Below are 23,313 nucleotides of genomic sequence, written 5' to 3' on the forward strand. Positions count from 1 at the left end.
TGACTCTCTCTCTCTCTCTGATTCTCTCTCCCCCTCGCTCTCTCTCCCCCAGCCCCCTCTCTGACTCTCTCTCTCTCTCTCTGATTCTCTCTCCCCCTCGCTCTCTCTCCACCCAGCCCCCCCTCTCTTTTGCTCTGTCTCTTAATCTCTCTCAATTCAATTCCATTTCAATTTAAGGGCTTTATTGGCTTTATCAGGAGAAACATATGTTAACATTTCCAAAGCAAGTGAAACAGATAATAAACAAAGTGAAATAAACAATAAAAAATTAACAGTAAACATTCCATTCACAGAAGTTCTAAAAGAATAAAAACATGTCAAATGGCATATTATGTGCAAAAAGTAGTACAAAAGGGGATATAATGTAAATAAATATGGGATGTATTTAAAATGGTGTTTGTTCTTCAAACTTCCCTCTCCTCTATCATTTTCTCTCTCTATCACAAACACACATATAAATATATATATAAGGTTGAAGTCAGAAGTTTACATACACCTTAGCCAAATACATTGAAACTCAGTTTTTCACAATTCCTGATATTTAATCCTAGTAAAAATGATGCCATCTATTTGGTGAAGTGCACCGGTCCCTCCTGCAGTAAAGCACCCCCACAGCATGATGATGCCACCCCTGTGCTTCACAGTCGGGATGGTGTTCTTCGGCTTGCAAGCCTCCCCCTTTTTCCTCCAAACATAACGATGGTCATTATGGCCAAACAGTTCTATTTTTGTTTCATCAGACCAGAGGACATTTCTCCAAAAAGTATGATCTTTGTCCCCATGTGCAGCAAACCGTAGTCTGGCTTTTATATGGCGGTTTTGGAACACTGGCTTCTTACTTGCTGAGCGGCCTTTCAGGTAATGCCGATATAGGACTCGTTTTACTATATATAGATACTTTTGTACCTGTTTCCTCCAGCATCTTCACAAGGTCCTTTGCTGTTGTTCTGGGATTGATTTGCACTTTTCGCACCAAAGTGCGTTCATCTCTAAGAGACGGAACTTATCTCCTTTCTGAGCGGTATGACAGCTGCATGGTTCCATGGTGTTTATACTTTCATACTATTGTTTGTACAGATGAACGTGCTAACTTCAGGCATTTGGAAATTGCTCCCAAGGATGAACCAGACTTGTGGAGGTCTACAATTGTTTTTCTGAGGTCTTGGCTGATTTCCTTTGATTTTCCCATGATGTCAAGCAAAGAGTCACTGAGTTTGAAGGTAGGTGTCACGTTCTGACCTTAGTTCCTTTGATTTGTCTTTGCTTTAGTATGGTCAGGGCGTGAGTTGGGTGGGTTGTCTATGTTCCGTTTTCTATGTAGTGTTTGCGTTTGGCCTGGTATGGTTCTCAATCAGAGGTAGGTGTCGTTCGTTGTCTCTGATTGAGAATCATACTTAGGTAGCCTTTTCTCACTTGTGTTTGGTGGGTGTTTGTTTTCTGTGTCTGTATGTTCCACACGGAACTGTTTCGGGTTGGTTGTTTTCTGTGTCTGTGTTCCACACGGAACTGTTTCGGGTTGGTTGTTTTCTGTGTCTGTATGTTCCACACGGAACTGTTTCGGGTTGGTTGTTTTCTGTGTCTGTGTTCCACACGGAACTGTTTCGGGTTGGTTGTTTCCTGTGTCTGTGTTCCACACGGAACTGTTTCGGTTAGTTATTTTCTGTGTCTGTGTTTGTTCCACACGGAACTGTTTCGGTTGGTTATTTCACGTGTCCTTTATTGTTTTGTTTCAGTGTTCTCTTGGTTTAATAAAGAGCATGAACACGTACCACGCTGCGCATTGGTCCTCCGATCCTTACTACTCCTCCTCGTCAGAGACAGCCGTTACAGTAGGCCTTGAAATACATCCACAGGTACACCTCCAATTGACTCAAATGATGTCAATTACCCTATCAGAAGCTTCTAATGCCATGACGTTATTTTCGGGAATTTTACAAGCTGTTTAAAGGCACAGTCAACTTAGTGTATGTAAACTTCTGACCCACTGGAATTGTGATACAGTGAATTATAAGTGAAATAATCTGTCTGTAAACAATTGTTGGAAAAATGATTTGTGTCATGCACAAAGTAGATGTCCTAACCGACTTGCCAAAACTATAGTTTGTTAATTAGAAATGTGTGGAGTGGTTGAAAAACTAGTTTTAATGACTCCAACCTAAGTGCATGTAAACTTCCGACTTCAACTGTATACAGTGGGGCAAAAAAGTATTTAGTCAGCCACCAATTGTGCAAGTTCTCCCACTTAAAAAGACGAGAGAGGCCTGTAATTTTCATCATAGGTACACTTCAACGATGACAGACAAAATGAGAAAGAAAAAAATCCAGAAAATCACATTGTAGGATTTTTTATGAATTTATTATGCAAATTATGGTGGAAAATAAGTATTTGGTCACCTACAAACAAGCAAGATTTCTGGCTCTCACAGACCTGTAACTTCTTCTTTCAGAGGCTCCTCTGTCCTCCACTCGTTACCTGTATTAATGGCACCTGTTTGAACTTGTTATCAGTATAAAAGACACCTGTCCACAACCTCAAACAGTCACACTCCAAACTCCACTATGGCCAAGACCAAAGAGCTGTCAAAGGACACCAGAAACAACATTGTAGACCTGCACCAGGCTGGGAAGACTGAATCTGCAATAGGTAAGCAGCCTGGTTTGAAGAAATAAACTGTGGGAGCAATTATTAGGAAATTAAAGACATACAAGACCACTGATAATCTCCCTCGATCCGGGGCTCCATCCAAGATCTCACCCTGTGGGGTCAAAATGATCACAAGAACGTTGAGCAAAAATCCCAGAACCACGCTGGGGGACCTAGTGAATGACCTGCAGAGAGCTTGGACCAAAGTAACAAAGCCTACCATCAGTAACACACTACGCCGCCAGTGTCTCAAATCCTGCAGTGCCAGACGTGTCTCCCTGCTTAAGCCAGTACATGTCCAGACCCGTCTGAAGTTTGCTAGAGAGCATTTGGATGATCCAGAAGAATGTTGGGAGAATGTCATATGGTTAGATGAAACCAAAATATAACTTTTTGGTAAAAGCTCAACTCGTCGTGTTTGGAGGACAAAGAATGCTGAGTTGCATCCAAAGAACACCATACCTACTGTGAAGCATGGGGGTAGAAACATCATGCTTCGGGGCTGTTTTTCTGCAAAGGGACCAGGACGACTGATCCGTGTAAAGGAAAGAATGAATGGGGTCATGTATTGTGAGATTTTGAGTGAAAACCTCCTTCCATCAGCAAGGGCATTGAAGGTGAAATGTGGCTGGGTCTTTCAGCATGACAATGATCCCAAACACACCGCCCGGGCAACGAAGGAGTGGCTTCATAAGAAGCATTTCAAAGTCCTGGATTGGCCCAGCCAGTCTCCAGATCTCAACCCCATAGAACATCTTTGGAGGGAGTTGAAAGTCTGTGTTGCCCAGCAACAGCCCCAAAACATCACTGCTCTAGAGGAGATCTGCATGGAGGAATGGTCCAAAATACCAGCAACAGTGTGTGAAAACCTTGTGAAGACTTACAGAAAACGTTTGACCTCTGTCATTGCCAACAAAGGGTATATAACAAAGTATTGAGATAAACTTTTGTTACAAACAGCCGGACAGAGATGTTTTGTCACGAAAAATCTCAAAAGGAGGGAGAGAGAGGCCGACCGTGCTTTCACGCTCTCAGAGAGCTGTGTGAAGCACAGGGCTCACAGTCTGTCACTGGACCATTCAACAGGTATTGGCATCCTACATACATTCTGAAACAGCTCAGCTCTCTGTTACACATTTCCCACCGCGGCAGCTACAGTGATTCCCCCTGAGGTGGTAGCACAGAGAGCAGGAATAGCAATATCTATAACTCCACTCCATCTCACACACTGCATGTTCTATGACTTACGGGTATGTGTCAGGGGCCATGTGTATGAATTTAACATAACAGTGTTTGATGTATTGCTCTGGATTCCGTGGAAGCTTGTATTTCCTCTGAATAATGTAAATTAATACTTTAAGGATTATGACTACATGCAGCAATATATATATATATATATATATATATATATATATATATATATATATATATATATATATATATATACCACCACAGCGGGATTTGATGCACAATAATTATGGATAACACTTCACTTGACCCCCAGTGTGATCACACATTATGGCACGGTCATAACCATGTCGTAATATGTCATAACAGCTGACATAACTTGTCATAACCTGTCATAACGTGGTCATACCACTGTCACGACCCCATACATTTACACCTGTTTCTGAGCCATGAGTTTGTTGACAACACACAGAGCACAAAGCGCAAATTCTCTGGAGCTGAATATCAGCCTCACTTTCTTTCTTTCTTTCTGTCTTACGCTCCTGCTCTGTGTGGTATCCATAGCAACAGTTAAACTTGGGGGTTGTGTTTGCGTGCGCTCGCGTGTGTCCTTTGTTGTGTGTGAGAAACTCCTGAGGTAGTTGCTCAGCATCACTGTACACAGTAATTAGTTAACACTTTACTTGACAACCAGCGTCATAACATGGTCACAATATGTCATAACAGCTAACATAACATAAAAAACATAAAAAACCTCTCATAATATGATCTTAACACTGTCACGACATATATTTACACCCGTCGTGACATATATTTACACCCGTCGTGACATATATTTACACCCGTCGTGACATATATTTACACCCGTCGTGACATATATTTACACCCGTCGTGACATATATTTACACCTGACATATATTGCGTATTTTTTGGGAAGGTTATGACACCTACATAAGAGTGTCAAAACCCACAAAACCTCCCACACGAGGGAAAACATTCCATTTAAGTGATAATGTCTGAGAAGCTGGTGTTTGGAGGACATATTGGCACGGGTGTTGTTAGGCAAACCCTCCGAACACCGGCTTCTCAGGCATTATCACTTCTATACAACCAACAAGAGCGAGAGCACAAGAAAGAGCGAGAGAGAGAGGGGGAGAAAGAGAGAGAGAGGGGGAGAAAGAGAGAGAGAGGGGAGGAGAAAGAGAGAGAGAGAGGGGAGAAAGAGAGAGGGGGAGAAAGAGAGAGAGAGAGAGAGAAAGAGAGAGAGAGGGGGAGAAAGAGAGAGAGAGAGGGGAGGAGAAAGAGAGAGAGGGGGAGAAAGAGAGTGAGAGGGGAGGAGAAAAAGAGAGAGAGGGGAGGGAGAGAGAGAGAGAGAGGGGGAGAAAGAGAGAGAGAGGGGAGAAAGAGAGAGAGAGAGAGAGAGAGGGGGGAAAGAAAGAGAGAGAGAGGGGGAGAAAGAGAGAGAGAGAGAGGGGGGGGGAGAAATTGAAAGTGAGGCTGATATTCAGCTCCAGAGAATTATCGCCTTGTGCTCTGTGTGTTTCTCTGCAGACTCATGGCTCAGAAACACACACACACACACACACACACACGTTGCAAAGTTTTCGAACTGTGTCAAAATGTCATTAAACATTATGGCATGAATCCTGCTCCCCTATCTCCTTCACTTTGCTGCAGTGTAATGTAGAAGCAGAGGTTAGGGAAATCACTGCATAATGAATCCATACCATTAGCACAGAAATAATATGTCAATATCCACCTTATGGTTTCTCAGGAGGTTAGCGAGAGATGGAGGGGAGACAAGGATGTCAGTGAAGTTGTGGGGGAAGGTTTAAACACAAACTCAAGGAGGAAGTTGTGGGGGAAGGTTTAAACACCAACACAGAGAGGAAGTTGTGGGGGAAGGTTTAAACACCAACACAGAGAGGAAGTTGGGGGGGAAGGTTTAAACACAAACACAGAGAGGAAGTTGGGGGAAGGTTTAAACACAAACACAGAGAGGAAGTTGGGGGAAGGTTTAAACACAAACACAGAGAGGAAGTTGGGGGAAGGTTTAAACACAAACACAGAGAGGAAGTTGTGGGGGAAGGTTTAAACACAAACACAGAGAGGAAGTTGGGGGAAGATTTAAACAACAACACAGAGAGGAAGTTGGGGGGGAAGGTTTAAACACAAACACAGAGAGGAAGTTGGGGGAAGGTTTAAACACAAACACAGAGAGGAAGTTGGGGGAAGGTTTAAACACCAACACAGAGAGGAAGTTGGGGGAAGGTTTAAACACAAACACAGAGAGGAAGTTGTGGGGGAAGGTTTAAACACCAACACAGAGAGGAAGTTGGGGGGGAAGGTTTAAACACAAACTCAAGGAGGAAGTTGTGGGGGAAGGTTTAAACACCAACACAGAGAGGAAGTTGGGGGGGAAGGTTTAAACACAAACACAGAGAGGAAGTTGGGGGGGAAGGTTTTAAACACCAACACAGAGAGGAAGTTGTGGGGGACGGTTTAAACACAAACACAGAGAGGAAGTTGTGGGGGAAGGTTTAAACACCAACACAGAGAGGAAGTTGTGGGGGAAGGTTTAAACACAAACACAGAGAGGAAGTTGTGGGGGAAGGTTTAAACACAAACACAGAGAGGAAGTTGGGGGGGAAGGTTTAAACACAAACACAGACAGGAAGCTGTGTGTGTGCGTGGGTGTGTGTGTGTGTGTGTGTGTGTGTGTCTGTGTGTGCGTGTGTGCGCGCGTGTGTGTGTGTCTGTGTGTGTGTGTGTCTGTGTGTGTGTGTGTGCGCATGCGTGCGTCTGTGTGTGTGTGTGTGTGCGTGCGTCTCTGTGTGTGTGTGTGTGTGTGTGTGCGTGCGTGTGTGTGCGCGCAGCCAGGTCGCTCAAGATCAACTGCGAAAATCGGCATCCATCCAGGTAAGCAGTGCACACTGGGAGATGACTTCAAAACTGTTCATTAGGGGCAATAGTGAGCGCTATTGCCATCAAGTAGGCTTGGGTTCTGACAGGGTGTTGAGGACGGGGATGGTGGATGGACTCTGGCTCGGAGGGTCACGTGTTCGATCCCAGTGTCAGGCAGTCATTGTTTTAACCCTTAACTAAGCAGAATTAATACCAAAACTTAACCTTTGAAATGTGATTTTTATGAACGAACTTTGGATTCTGCCGTGAGACTGTGCGAGCTTGTCGCTGTGTGTGTGTGTTCCTTCTCCACTCACCTGAGACAGCCAGTGGCGTTGCGAAGCACCTGGGAAGTGTGTGTGTGTTGCTTGCGGTCGTCATGGAGATTGTGGGAGGAGTCCCAGGAGGAGGAGTTAGGGATGATGACACTATTGGTCAGAACGGCCAAGGCATCCTGGATGATTGGCATCTTCAGGGCATCACATGACGACAGGTTCCACAACACACCTGAGGACAGACAGACAGGCACACAGACAGACAGACAGACAGACAGACAGACAGACGGACAGACGGACAGACGGACAGACGGACAGACGGACAGACGGACAGAGAGACAGACAGACAGACAGACAGACAGTTGAGTTAGAATACAGACACAATACATACAGTGTGTTAGAGGAGGAACAGTCATCAACAAGCTCAGAAACATCTGACATCTGTCTCCAAGCAACAGTTAACCATACGACACTGTCATTGTTATTCTGGTGCTTTCCATTGAAACAACTCTGCTTTAAATTTCAAGCCCCCCCCCCGGCTCCTCCACTCCTCCACTCCTCCTCTCTCATCTGTGACGGTATGTCGGTCTGGCAGTTTAGATTTGAGAGACACTAATTAAGATTGAAACACAACACAAAAACAGGAAAAAGAGGCAATTTTTATGGCCAATTTATTAAGAAAGCACGGGTCTGTGCACAAACAACGCTCAATTACACTAACACAATCAACAGCGTCTCAACTGATATATACTTTGCATCACGACCAAGAATGAATTTAAAAAATGTTTACATGTTCAGGTATCTTGTAAATCCAGGGCCAAGTGGACAATAGAATAACAATGGATTTGGTGGTTAATAATGTATAGGCATGTATACTAGAATGTGAGACAGGGCAGAGGGCCACATGGAACAGCTATGAAGTCATCTATTTGGCTGTGAGACAGGGCAGAGGGCCACATGGAACAGCTATGATGTCATCTATTTGGCTGTGAGACAGGGCAGAGGGCCACATGGAACAGCTATGATGTCATCTATTTGGCTGTGAGACAGGGCAGAGGGCCACATGGAACAGCTATGATGTCATCTATTTGGCTGTGAGACAGGGCAGAGGGCCAAATGGATCAGCTGTGATGTCATCTATTACTGACTCATGTACTGCTGACTGCTATCACACTACTCTACACTAACACATGCTTCACTCTGTCTCTCTCTGTGTTTCTCTCTCTCTGTTTCTCTCTCTGTTTCTCTCTCTCTGTTTCTCTCTCTCTGTTTCTCTCTCGCTGTTTCTCTCTCGCTGTTTCTCTCTCGCTGTTTCTCTCTCTCTTTGTTTCTCTCTCTCTCTGTTTCTCCCTCTCTGTTTCTCTCTCTCTCTCTGTTTCTCTCTCTCTGTTTCCCTCTCTCTGTTTCTCTCTCTCTCTCTCTGTTTCTCTCTCTCTCTCTGTTTCTCTCTCTCTCTCTGTTTCTCTCTCTCTGTTTCTCTCTCTCTGTTTCTCCCTCTCTCCCTGTTCCTCTCTGTTTCTTCCTCTCTCTGTTTCTCCCTCTCTCTGTTTCTCTCTCTCTCTGTTTCTATCTCTCTGTTTCTCTCTCTCTCTGTGTCTCTCTCTCTCGCTCTGTTTCTCTCCCACTCAATTAAATTAAATTCAATAGTCTTTATTGACATGGCAAGTTAAATGACTTACATTGTCAAAGTATACATAACACAAAATGTTCAGACCAGCAACAATAATAATAGTAGTAGTGGAAATGGGATTATCATTAACAGCAACTACAACAACAATATTAATGAGAACAATAATACATTAAAGCCATAGTAGTAGACCAACGTGACTGAGAAGACACATGACATGGTATGAAAGACAAAACAAAACTAAATGGGAAATATTATTGACATTACATTGCACTTTTCACTGGCTGTCCCTCAGGTTGTGGCAGGAGGACACATTTTTGGCTGCCAAAACTGCACATTTGGGATTTTCACCCAATAAATATTTGATTTGATATTTTATAGTTTCATATTCTTTGTATTGAATTATAATTTTGGGAAAGAAATATTCTCTTAGGTCCGAGTATTTGTCACAGTGTAATAGGAAATATAGCTCTGTCTCTACCTCTCCCCTGGAGCAGAGTGAGCATAGCCTGTCCTCTCTGGGCAGCCAGGTTTGTCTGTGACGACCGGTCTCTATAGCCAGACTGTGCTCACTGAGTCTGTACCTAGTCAGTGTTTTCCTCAGTTCTCTATCAGTCACAGTGGTCAGATAGTCTGCCACCATGTACTGTCTGTTTAGAGACAAATAGCATTGAGGTTTACTTAGATTTGTTGTTGTGTCTTTCCAACAGTTGATATATTTTCATTTTTGCTTTCTGATGATTTGGTTGGGCCAGATTTTCTGAGTGCTGTTCTGAGGCTCTATGGGGTTGGTTTGGGTTGGTGAACTGAGCCTCAGAACCAGCTGGCTGAGTGCTGTCCTGAGGCTCTATGGGGTTGGTTTGGGTTGGTGAACTGAGCCTCAGAACCAGCTGGCTGAGTGCTGTCCTGAGGCTCTATGGGGTTGGTTTGGGTTGGTGAACTGAGCCTCAGAACCAGCTGGCTGAGTGCTGTTCTGAGGCTCTATGGGGTTGGTTTGGGTTGGTGAACTGAGCCTCAGAACCAGCTGGCTGAGTGCTGTCCTGAGGCTCTATGGGGTTGGTTTGGGTTGGTGAACTGAGCCTCAGAACCAGCTGGCTGAGTGCTGTCCTGAGGCTCTATGGGGTTGGTTTGGGTTGGTGAACTGAGCCTCAGAACCAGCTGGCTGAGTGCTGTCCTGAGGCTCTATGGGGTTGGTTTGGGTTGGTGAACTGAGCCTCTGAACCAGCTGGCTGAGTGCTGTTCTGAGGCTCTATGGGGTTGGTTTGGGTTGGTGAACTGAGCCTCAGAACCAGCTGGCTGACTGCTGTCCTGAGGCTCTATGGGGTTGGTTTGGGTTGGTGAACTGAGCCTCAGAACCAGCTGGCTGAGTGCTGTTCTGAGGCTCTATGGGGTTGGTTTGGGTTGGTGAACTGAGCCTCAGAACCAGCTGGCTGACTGCTGTCCTGAGGCTCTATGGGGTTGGTTTGGTTTAGTTAACTGAGCCTCAGAACCAGCTGGCTGAGTGCTGTTCTGAGGCTCTATGGGGTTGGTTTGGTTTAGTTAACTGAGCCTCAGAACCAGCTGGCTGAGTGCTGTTCTGAGGCTCTATGGGGTTGGTTTGGTTTAGTTAACTGAGCCTCAGAACCAGCTGGCTGAGTGCTGTTCTGAGGCTCTATGGGGTTCGTTTGGTTTAGTTAACTGAGCCTCAGAACCAGCTGGCTGAGTGCTGTTCTGAGGCTCTATGGGGTTGGTTTGGTTTAGTTAACTGAGCCACAGAACCAGCTGGCTGAGTGCTGTTCTGAGGCTCTATGGGGTTGGTTTGGTTTAGTTAACTGAGCCTCAGAACCAGCTGGCTGACTGCTGTCCTGAGGCTCTATGGGGTTGGTTTGGTTTAGTTAACTGAGCCTCAGAACCAGCTGGCTGAGTGCTGTCCTGAGGCTCTATGGGGTTGGTTTGGTTTAGTTAACTGAGCCTCAGAACCAGCTGGCTGAGTGCTGTTCTGAGGCTCTATGGGGTTGGTTTGGTTTAGTTAACTGAGCCTCAGAACCAGCTGGCTGAGTGCTGTTCTGAGGCTCTATGGGGTTGGTTTGGTTTAGTTAACTGAGCCTCAGAACCAGCTGGCTGAGTGCTGTTCTGAGGCTCTATGGGGTTGGTTTGGTTTAGTTAACTGAGCCTCAGAACCAGCTGGCTGAGTGCTGTTCTGAGGCTCTATGGGGTTGGTTTGGTTTAGTTAACTGAGCCTCAGAACCAGCTGGCTGAGGGGACTCATCTCTTGTTTAAAATATTGACATTGTAAAGCAGTGTGATGGAATGTTTTGGGGTCACTTGTTTTTAGATGGTTGTAAAATTTGATGGATATTTTTTCTATTAGAATAAGTCCCAATTCTGCTCTACATGACTTATTTTTAGTTTTTCTTTGCATTTGCAGTACAGTCTTGCAAAACTCTACAAGCAGTATTTTGATTGGATGTTTGTCCCATTTAGTAAATGTATTGTTAGAGAGTAGACCCCTATACTTCGCTGCCATAAAGAGCAATTGGATCTATAACTGATTGGAAAATGTTGAGCCAGATTCAAATTGGAACTTCGATTTTAATGTTCCTTTTAATGGCATAGAATGCTCTTCTTGCTTTGTCTCTCAGGATTCATATCTCCCACACTCTCGCTCTCTCTCTCTCTGTTTATCTCAATTCAATTCAATTTAAGGGCTTTATTGGCATGGGAAACATATCTCTCCTACTCTCACTCACTCTGTTTATCTCTCTCTCTATCACTATGTCTCTCTCTGTTTATCTATTTCTCTCTACCTCTCTCTCTCTCTCTCGCTCTAAGCTCTCTCTCGCTCAATTCCATTTCAATTTAAGGGCTATATTGGCATGGGAAACATATGTTAACATTGCCAAATCAAGTGAACTAGATAATGATCAAAGGTGAAATAAACAACTAAATTAACAGTAAATATTACACTCAGAAAAGTTCCAAAAGAATAAAAGACATTTCAAATGTCATATTATGTGCAAATATTTCAAAGTACAAAAGTGAAAAAAATAAACACAAATATTGCATCTGTGATGTCACACTGTGGTATTTCACCCAGTGGATATGGGAGTTTATCAAAATTGGGTTTGTTTCAAATTCTATGTGGATCTGTGTAATCTGAGGGGAATATGTGTCTCTAATATGGTCATACATTTGACAGGAGGTTAGGAAGTGCAGCTCAGTCTCCACCTCATTTTGTGGGCAGTGAGCACATAGCCTGTCTTCTCTTCAGAGCCATGTCTGCCTACGGTGACCTTTCTCAATAGCAAGGCTATGCTCACTGAGTCTTTACATAGTCAAAGCTTTCCTTAAGTTTGGGTCAGTCTCAGTGGTCAGCTTTTCTGCCACTGTGTACTCTCTGTTTAGGGACAAATAACATTCTAGTTTGCTTTGTTTTTTAAGAAATGATTTCCAATGTGTCAAGTAATTATCTTTTTGTTTTCTCATGACTTGGTTGGGTCTAATTGTGCTGCTGTCCTGGGGCTCTGTGGGGTCTGTTTGTGTTTGTGAACAGAGCCCCAGGACCAGCTTGCTTAGGGGGCTCTTCTCCAGGTTCATCTCTCTGTAGGTGATGGCTTTGTTATGGAAGGTTTGGGGATCACTTACTTTTTGGTGGTTGTAGAATTGAATGTCTCTTTTCTGGATTTTCATAATTAGCAGGTATAATCCTAATTCTAATCTGCATACATTATTTGGTGATTTACTCTTTTGCAGAAATCTGCATGCAGCCTCAATTTGGTGTTTGGTGCTCTCTCACTCGCTCTTTCTGTCTCTCTCTGTTTCTCTCTCTGTCTCTCTCTTTCTGTTTCTCTCTCTCCCGCGCTCTCTCTCTGTTTCTTTACCGCTCTCTCTCTCTGTTTCTCTCTCTGTTTCTCGCTCTCTCTTTCTCTCTCTCTCTGTTTCTCTGTTTCTCGCTCTCTCTTTCTCTCTGTTTCTCGCTCTCTCTTTCTCTCTCTGTTTCTCACTCTGTTTCTCTCTCTCTTTCTCTCTCTCTCTGTTTCTCGCTCTCTGTTTCTCTCTCTCTTTCTCTCTCTCTCTGTTTCTCTCTCTGTTTCTCTCTCTCTGTGTTTCTCTCTCTGTTTCTCACTCTCTGTTTCTCTCTCTCTTTCTATGTCCACCCCCTCCAACTAGACACACTGACTCAACCTACCCTACACATAATAACCACACACAACACATACACTACCACCACCACCAACAACACTCCAAGTCTGCGGGAGGAAAGCTGCAGTCAGATGGTGGAGCAGATGTCTTCTCTCTGACGGTTGAGAGCTGGTGTCCTATTGGTGGACGGTGACACACGCACCTCATCAACAATCCAACCACACTAATTAGTGCTTCCTCCAGGTCTGACTAACCATCTCACGGAGAGAGAGAGAGAGAGAGAGAGAGAGAGAGAGAGAGAGAGAGAGAGACAGCAAAAGGATGGAAGACAGAGGCATGGAGAGAGAGAGAGATAGATAGAGGGGATGGAAAGAGAGACAGATAGAGGGGATGGAGAGAGAGAGACAGAGAGAAGGGATGAGAGTGATACAGAGAGGGGTTTGAGAGAGAGGGAGCGAGAGGGGATGGAGAGAGAGACAGAGAGAGGGGATTAAGAGAGGGAGAGATAGGGGATGGAGAGAGAGAGGGAGAGAGAGGGGGTGGGGAGAGAGGGAATAAGAGAGGGATAGAGAGGGGGTGGAGAGAGAGTCAGAGAGAGAGGGGATGGAGAGAGAGTCAGAGAGAGAGGGAATGGAGAGAGAGACAGAGAGGGGGTGGAGAGAGGGAGAAAGAGGTGATGAGAGAGAGAGAGAGAGAGAGGGAGTGAGAGGGGGTGAGAGAGAGAGAGAGGTGATGAGAGCGAGAGAGAGAGAGAGAGAATGAGAGAGAGAGAGAGTGAGAGAGAGGATTGAGAGAGAGGGGATGAGAGAGACGGAGAAAGAGAGGGGATGGAGAGAGAGTCAGATAGAGAGGGGAGAGGGAGAGAGAGGTGATGGAGAGAGAGAGAGAGAGAGATAGATAGCAGGTCATGATCAGGTGAGCTCCTGCATTTTTCAGCATTTTCTTTAAAAAAGATAGATTTGGAGTTAGATAAACTTGGATTTTTTTGTCAGGAACATATACAGGATGCTACCCTCTACAAAATAACCTTCACTTCAAATCGAAACTCAAAACCTACAACCTGATTTTGGACGGATTTACGGAATAACCTGGAAGGTTTACAACTACCAAGGATTATTATTCTATACAGCAAATGATCTGGAATACAACAGAAACCTGAAAACACCATCCAACCTGGAACTGAGTGAGTAATGTTTAGTCTGAAACTATATTTTATTTCAAAAAGCCAAGAAGAAAAATGCATTACATTACTTTATAGGGACTGAATGCTAAATTAATGCTGCCAAGCTTGATTCAACTTCAATTAGCATTGACGTGTCAAGTGAGAGGTGTCAAAGCCCTTTAGCCAAACAATGGCAGGAGGGTGGAGCAGTCTACCCCAACCAAATGGAGAGGCCATAGAAGCTGCCTTCTGCTGTTCAGAGGTAATTAAAATACAGTACCCTGTGCATGTAAAGAATGATAAGGCAAGAAAAGATTACAAAATGAAGCTGCTTAAGGAAAATTAAGAGACTCTTTTTCTGACTATTACAAGAATGGGAACATCAGCAACCTTATCTTGCACACAAACCCTCCCCTGGCATGGCACAGTGCTATATTAGCACACTACCCCATTGTTAAGAGAGGGGGTGTTAACGAGGGGTGGAAACTCAGGATACTTGACAACGAGGACTCTGAGTCAGCTAATATAGAGTGGGGCAAAAAAGTTTTTAATCAGCCACCAATTGTGCAAGTTCTCCCACTAAAAATATGAAAGAGGCCTGTAATTTTCATCATAGGTACACTTCAAATATGACAGACAAAATTAGAATTTTTTTCCAGAAAATATAGGATTTTTAATGAATTTATTTGCAAATTATGGTGGAAAATAAGTATTTGGTAATCTACAAACAAGCAAGATTTCTGGCTCTCACAGACCTGTAACTTCTTTAAGAGGTTCCTCTGTCCTCCACTCATTACCTTGTATTAATGGCACCTGTTGAACTTGTTATCAGTATAAAAGACACCTGTCCACAACCTCAAACAGTCACACTCCAAACTCCACTATGGCCAAGACCAAAGAGCTGTCAAAGGACACCAGAAAGACAAGATCACTGATAATCTCACTCGATCTGGGGCTCCACGCAGATCTCACCCATGGGGTCAAATTTGTTCACAAGAACGGTGAGCAAAAATCCCAGATGCACACACGGGGGGACCTAGTGAATGACCTACAGAGGGCTGGGACCAAAGTAACAAAGCCTACCATCAGCAACACATTACACCGCCAGGGACTCAAATCCTGCAGTGCCAGACGTGTCCCCCTGCTTAAGCCAGTACATGTCCAGGCCCGTCTGAAGTTTGCTAGAGAGCATTTGGATGATCCAGAAGAAGATTGGGAGAATGTCATATGGTCAGATGAAACCTAAAATAGAACTTCTTGGTAAAACTCAGCTCGTCGTGTTTGGAGGACAAAGACTGCTGAGTTGGATCCAAAGAACACCATACCTACTGTGAAGCATGGGCTGGAAACATCATGCTTTGGGGCTGTTTTTCTGCAAAGGGACAAGGACGACTGATCCGTGTAAAGGAAAGAATGAATGGGGCCATGTATCGTGAGATTTTGAGTGAAAACCTCCTTCCATCAGCAAGGGCATTGAATATGAAACATGGCTGGGTCTTTCAGCATGACAATGATCCCAAACACACCGCCCAGGCAACGAAGGAGTGGCTTCGTAAGAAGCATTTCAAGGTCCTGGAGTGGCCTAGCCAGTCTCCAGATCTCAACCCCATAGAAAATCTTTGGAGGGAGTTGAAAGTCCGTGTTGCCCAGCAACAGCCCCAAAACATCACTGAGGAGATTGGCATGGAGGAACGGGCCAAAATACCAGCAACAGTTTGTGAAAACCTTGTGAAGACTTACAGAAAACATTTGACCTCTGTCATTGCCAACAAAGGGTATATAACAAAGTATTGAGATAAACTTTTGTTATTGACCAAATACTTATTTTCCACCATAATTTGCAAATAAATTCATTAAACATCCTACAATGTGATTTTCTGGATTTTATTTCTCATTTAGTTTGTCATAGTTGAAGTGTACCTATGATGAAAACTACAGGCCTCTCTCATCTTTTTAAGTGGGAGAACTTGCACAATTGGTGGCTGACTAAATACTTTTTTCCCCCACTGTAAATCTCTATAAGTCTGGAACTGTAATGGTACAGGGCAACCCCAAACAGTTTCAGCTGGAGTTTCACCAAATTAAAGAATCAGCCCAGCAGGAGAAGCTCTCCCTTCAGAAAGATACCCCCACCCCGAGCGGGTCAGACCAGACCTCTTCATTATATAACCCCACAGACGAGCCACCCCCAGCGGAAAGTCAACCTCCCAGCACAGAGTATTACCCTCTCATTGAAATGAAGGATAGATTTACCCAGCTGGAGGTAAGGCAGGTGGAGCTGGAACAGCAGGTGATTACACTCCAGTCAGCACAGACCCAGACAACAGTCGAGTACAACAACACCCCTTAACCAGACCCGGAGAGCTGGAGATGAAGAGAGACATATATGCACTCTGGACAGTGGTGAGACAACTTCAACAGGAGAAAGAGCAGGAGCAGGAGAATAACAGAGCACTAGAGGAGAGGATCAGACTGCTGGAGGAGAGGTTGAGGGGGACGGTGTGTGACAAATAACAACCCATTAGAGAGGTGGCCACCCCGGCAGAGAAGCCAGCAGAACAGCCCACCTCAGCACCCGACAAAAGTCTCGGCATCCCAGCAGAACAGCCCACACCAGACCCTGACCATAGCATCGACACCACAGCAGAACAGTCCAAACCAGACTCTGACCATAGCGTCGACATCACAGCAGAACAGACAAATGAAGAACCCCAAGCCTAGCGGCTCTCACCCCCTCTGAACACCCCCCCCTGTCAGCCACCCTGATAGCCCTTCTGACAACCCCCCCCCACCCCCCACACACACACTGAGGACATACACAAGACACAGATTAATCTCCTTAAGGACTCAAATGGGAAATATATACAATATTTTTTTTTTCTTCCCAAACACAGTGTGTCTAAACTCTGGTGTCCAAACACCCAGCCTGCCCTAGACCTTCTGTCTGAGGACCAACTAGGTTCACCTAGACACATAATAATACACACAGGCACAAACGACCTGAGAGCACAGCAGGAAAGGGTGGCCACAGGACTGAAACGAGTGATTGAAAAGGCTTCTTCTACTTTCCCCAACGCACAAGTGGTTATCTCCACCCTTCTACCACGAAAAGACTTCCACCCTGCCACAATACAGCGGGTAAATGCAAGTATTTCCCGTGACTGTGCCTCAAAACCAAATGTTTTCCTGGCCCACCACTCCGCCCTGGACTTGAACAGCCTCTATGACCAGGTCCACCTCTACAAGGCAGCAGTGCCCAACTTTGTCCGGACTCTAAAGGACATCGCTCTCAAACGTAACCCCAACACTTCACACAGGAGCAACAGATCATTAGACACGCCACCCAGACCAGCGAGATACTCTCCCAGACCTGCGGGACGCCCCCTGGACCTACACATAGAGTACCCACGCCAAGAGGACTTACATCCAGACCACAGCCCCACCAGCCACATCCACACTCCCACCCCAACCAATCAACCCCACACCACGTCAACCATGCCCACACCCAATTTAGGCCCCCTCAGATCATCCTGGAATATCCAAGGCCTGAGGTCATCTGCCTTTGGCCTAAAGAGCAGGAACCTGTACTTCATCAAATCAATCGTCAATACAGACATTGTCATCCTGCAAGAAAACTGGTATAGAGGAGACGGACCCACTGGTTGCCCTCTAGGTTACAGAGAGCTGGTAGTCCCATCCACCAAACAACCAGTTGTGAAACAGGGAAGGGACTCAGGGTGTATTCTAATTTGGTATAGAGCAGACCTAACTCACTCCATTAAATTAATCAAAAACAGGAACATTTTACATTTGGCTAGAAATTCAAAAGGAAATTATCTTAACAGAGAAAAATGTCCTCCTGTGTGCTACCTAAATCCCCCCACTAGAATCCCCATACTTTATTGAGGACAGCTTCTCCATCCTGGAGGGGGAAATCAATCAATTCCAGGCCCAGGGACATGTACTAGTCTGTGGTGACCTAAGTGCCAGAACTGGACAAGAACCTGACACCCTCAGCACACAGGGGGACAAACACCTGCCTGGAGGTGACAGCATTCCCTCGCCCATATGCCCCCCTAGACACAACTATGACAACATAACCAACAAAAACGGGTCACAACTCCTGCAGCTCTATCGCATGCTGGGTATGTACATAGTCAATGGTAGGCTTCGAGGGGACTCCTATGGTAGGTACACCTACAGCTCATCTCTTGGCAGTAGTACTGTAGACTACTTTATCACTGACCTCAACCCAGAGTCTCTAAGAGTGTTCACAGTCAGCCCACTGACACCCCTATCAGATCACAGCAAAGTCACAGTCTACTTGAACAGAGAAATACTCAATCATGAGGCATCAAAGCCAAATGACCTGAGTAACATTAAGAAATGTTATAGATGGAAACAATGCAGTTTGGAAACCTACCAAAAAACAATTAGGCAACAACAAATTCAATCCCTTTTAGACAATTTCCGTGGTAAAATGTTCCACTGTAATAGTGAAGGTGTAAACTAGGCAGTATATTTGACCTCACAGCTTCCCTATCAAATCTAAAAATCTCAAATAGAAAACCAAAGAAAATGAACAACAATGACAAATGGTTTGATGAAGAATGCAAAAATCTAAGAAATAAATTGAGATACCTGTCCAACCAAAAACAAAGAGACCCGGAAAACCTGAGTCTACACCTTCACTATGGTGAATTACTAAAACAATACAGAAATACACAACGGAAAAAGAAGGAACAGCACGTCAGAAATCAGCTCAACGTAATTGAAGAATACATAGACTCTAACCACTTCTGGGAAAATTGGAAAACACCTAAACAAACAACAACACAAATAATTATCTATCCAAAATGGAGATGTATGGGTCAACCGCATCTCCAATCTTTTTTGCTCTATAATAAAGAATAAAGAGCAAAAACATATACATGATCAAATACAAATCTTGGATTCTCCCACTGGATTCTCCAATTACCTTGAATGAGCTACAGGACAAAGTAAAAACCCTCCAACCCAAAAACGTGGTGTTGATGGTATCCTTAATGAAATTATAAAATATACAGACAACAAATTCCATTTGGCTATACTAAACCTCTTTAACATCATCCTCAGCTCTGGCATCTTCCCCAATATTTAGAACCAAGGACTGATCACCCCAATCCACAAAAGTGGAGACAAATTTGACCCCAATAACTACCCCCACGGTTGGAGATATGCGGCAACAGCAACCTTGGGAAAATCCTCTGCACCATCATTAACAGCAGACTTGTACATTTCTTCAATGAAAACAATGTACTGAGCAAATGTCTAATTGGCTTTTTACCAAATGACCGTACAACAGACCAGGTATTCACCCTGCACACCCTAATTGACAACCAAACAAACCAAAACAAAGGCAAAGTCTTCTCATGCTTTGTTGATTTAAAAAAAGCCTTCGACTCAATTTGGCATGAGGGTCTGCTATACAAACTGATGGAAAGTGGTGTTGGGGGTAAAACATACAACATTATATAATCCATGTACACAAACTAAAATTAAAATTAAAATTGAAAAAAAATACCCACATTTCTTCCCACAGGGCCGTGGGGTGAGACAGGGATGCAGCTTAAGCCCCACCCTCTTCAACATATAGATCAACGAATTGGCGCGGGCACTAGAAATGTCTGCAGCACCCGGCCTCACCCTACTAGAATCTGAAGTCAAATGTCTACTGTTTGCTGATGATCTGGTGCTTCTGTCACCAACCAAGGAGGGCCTACAGCAGCACCTAGATATTCTGCACATATTCTGCCAGACCTGGGCTCTGACAGTGAATCTTAGTAAGACCAAAATAATGGTGTTCCAAAAAAGGCCCAGGCGTCTGGACCACAAATATAAATTCCATCTAGACTCCGTTGCCCTACAGCACACAAAAAGCTATACATACCTCAGCCTTAACATCAGCGCCACAGGTAACTTCCACAAAGCTGTGAACAATCTGAGAGACAAGGCAAGAAGGGCATTCTATGCCATCAAAAGGAACATAAAATTCAACATACCAATTAGAATATGGCTAAAAATACTTCAATCATTCATAGAGCCCATTGCCCTTTACAGTTGTGAGGTCTGGGATCCGCTCACCAACCAAGACTTCACAAAATGGGACAAACAACAAATTGAATACCTGACCACTGTGACTGACCCAAACTTAAGGAAAGCTTTGACTATGTACAGACTCAGTGATTATAGCCTTGCAATTGAGAAAGGCCGCCGTAGGCAGACATGGCTCTCAAGAGAAGACAGGCTATGTGCTCACTGCCCACAAAATGAGGTGGAAACTGAGCTGCACTTCCTAACCTCCTGCCCAATGTATGGCCATATTAGGGATACATATTTCCCTCAGATTACACAGACCCACAAAGAATTCGAAAACAAATCTAATTTTGATAAACTCCCATATCTACTGGGTGGTAAGCAAGATTTGTGACCTGTTGCAACAAGAAAAGGGCAACCAGTGAAGAACAAACACCATTGTAAATACAACCCATATTTATGCTTATTTATTTTCCCTTGTGTACTTTAACCATTTGTACATTGTTACAACACTGTATAAATAAACAATACAAGTGAACAGTAAACATTACACATACAGACGTTTCAAAACAATAAAGACATTACAAATGTCATATTATATATATATATATATATAAAATATGATATATACGATATATATATAATATGACATTTGTAATGTCTTTATTGTTTTGAAACGTCTGTATGTGTAATGTTTACTTTTAATTTGTATTGTTTATTTCACTTTTGTATATTATCTACCTCACTTGCTTTGGCAATGTTAACACGTGTTTCCCATGCCAATAAAGCCCTTGAATTGAATTGAATTGAGAGAGTCAGAGAGAGAGAGGGGATGGAGAGAGGGAGAGAGAGTCGATGGAGAGAGAGTGAGAGAGAGAGGATGGAGAGAGAGGGTGAGAGGGGATGGAGAGAGAGAGGGAAAGAAAGGGGATGGAGATAAAGACAGAGAGAAGGGGGTTGGAGAGAGGGAGAGAGGGATGATGGAGAGAGAAAGAGAGAGAGAGGGGATGGTGAGAGCGTGAGAGAGAGGATGGAGAGAGAGGGAGAGAGAGAGAGGGGATGAGAGAGAGACAGACAGAGAGGGAGCAGACCTAGCAGACCTAGCCCACGCAATTAAATTGATCAAAACAGGAGCATTTCACACCTGGCTAGAAATTAATAAGGAAATAATCTCAACAAAGAAAAATGTATTCCTGTGTGCTACCTATATTCCCCCATTAGAATCCCTGTACTCTAATGAAGACAGCTTATCCATCTTAGAGGGGGAGAACAATCATTTCCAGGCCCAGTGACATGTGGCGACCTCCAGAACTGGACAAGTACCTGACACCTTCAGCACAAAGAGGGACAAACCCTTTCCTGGAGGTGACAATATTCCCTCCCAAATATTCCCTGCTAGACACAACAAAACAACCAACAAAAATGGTTCACAACTTCTGCAGCTCTGTCGTGCTGGGTCTGTACATAGTCAGTGGTAGGCTTCAAGGGGAATCCTACAGTAGGTACACACAAGGCCATTACGTTGACCATATGTGACTAGTTTCAGGAAACAATTTGAACGTAAACAAAAAATAAATACAAATCTTAATGCGTTTTTTTGGGGCAGAAATGCCTTCGGGAACATGTGAACTTTCATGTGCCTTAATAACAAACTTGAATGCCATCTGTATATACAAATAAGATTGTTATATTACGAGCCTAGTTGGTTTAGCTTCAGAACAAGTGAGCAACCTTCCCGCCATGATTGGCTGAGATAATGAATTGGCTGGACATGCCAAGAGATGAGTTTGGATCGGTCGGCCATGTAGCCCGCTTCTGTCTATAATATGAGTTGGCAATCCTTTCTAACACAGCTTTTTTTAAAAAGATATCACGTAGTAGAACTGCATAAGTGTTGATCTCCACTTTCTGGAGGACCGAGTTTTGAAATCAGTAGTATTAGAGAATGATAGCTAAGGAGAAAAAAATAATGAAAAGGGAACACACAGAAGGCTATTGTATAAAACACCTGTCTCCGGATGACATCTTCAAACCAAGGGCAACCATGGCATCCGTGAAATAGAGGGAGAAGCGTCCAACCATGCATAGAGGTAAGCGTCTAGCTAGCTACATTTTCAGATATTACACATTTCTAATTTTGTCAGAAAGTTAAAGTGTACTGTTAAGTAGCTAGCTAACATTAGCTGGCTGCTAGCTAGCTAATGTTAATGTGTATGATCTGTGTGGTAATATTATTCATATGTCAGAGTCATTTGCATTGCTAGTTATAGACTAATGATAGCTAGCTAACATTGAACCTGGTTGATTAGCTACATGCAGATTCATGCAGGGTAGTAACTTTATAAATTGGGGATTATGGTTAATTGTTTAGCTAGCTAGCTACATGTCTAAACAAAAGACTCCGCTATGCTAGTAAATAGTTCAATAGATTGTTTATGATGTCACTGCGACAACTGTTGATAGACGTAGCTGGTAAATTCACTCTGGCTATCTACTCCGATTTCAGAGCACTCTCTTCTGAGTGTGTCATAGCGCAGAATAACTGACAAATTTACACCCGTTGAATATGACCAGTGTCAGTAAACATTGAAAAAAAAAGTATAATATAATTTTTGCCAACAGCACAGTTGCAGTCAACAAAGCTCTAAAAACAGCCTAACCAGTTCTGTTAGGCCAAGTAAAATGGTCAAAGTGAGCTGTTCTCTAATTTGTGTTTGGAAGTAGCTGGCAAGCTAGCAAATGTTAGCCAGTTAGCTTGGGTGCTTGACTGCTGTTGTTAGGTCAGAACACTCGGATCAACCCTACTTTTCGTCCAGAGCTCTGAACGCTCTGAGAGCGAAACACTCAGAATTTACAAATGGCCAATCTAACTCCGCTCTAGAGTTTAGGAACGCCCAGAGCACACTCTGGCACTCCAGATTCAATTTACAAACACACCGTAGTATAAGCCAACCTTTAGTCTTGAAATAGTCATTAGTAGCTTACCAAACTTGCTCACTGCCTGGTAATCAGTACTATATTGTCCCTCTAATTACCCTGAAAGCAGTGATTAGAGGGAATCAAACACTTCATGAGAACCCATGAGCTCATGTTGCGCAACATTTCTATAGGCAATGCAATTGCGTGATAAAAACAGAGTGATGGCCCCTAATAAAAATAGGAGGATCCCATCAGCTTTCTATAAGCTAGACCAGTGATCGCCAACCAGTGGAGGCATTCCTGGTCGATCACCAAATATTTCTGTAGAAAGGCCAACGAACGCTCCATTTTTAAAATTGTGTTGAGCTGTTGCCCTTAGGTGCACTTGATTCAAAAG

The 23,313-nt window shown here is 43.9% G+C and overlaps 1 protein-coding gene across 1 annotated transcript in view; it reads right to left on the bottom strand.

Moving 5' to 3' along the window:
- LOC135572049 (catenin delta-2-like) overlaps nucleotides 1-23,313 on the bottom strand; it is a 368,899-nt gene that overhangs the window by 127,463 nt on the left and 218,123 nt on the right. The window contains exon 12 of the mRNA XM_065019050.1: nucleotides 7,054-7,243. Within this exon, the coding sequence (XP_064875122.1) occupies nucleotides 7,054-7,243 (190 nt within the window). The remainder of the gene's footprint in view (nucleotides 1-7,053; nucleotides 7,244-23,313) is intronic.

This window comes from Oncorhynchus nerka, linkage group LG6 (genome assembly GCF_034236695.1).
Source record: "Oncorhynchus nerka isolate Pitt River linkage group LG6, Oner_Uvic_2.0, whole genome shotgun sequence".
Lineage (NCBI taxonomy): Eukaryota > Metazoa > Chordata > Actinopteri > Salmoniformes > Salmonidae > Oncorhynchus > Oncorhynchus nerka.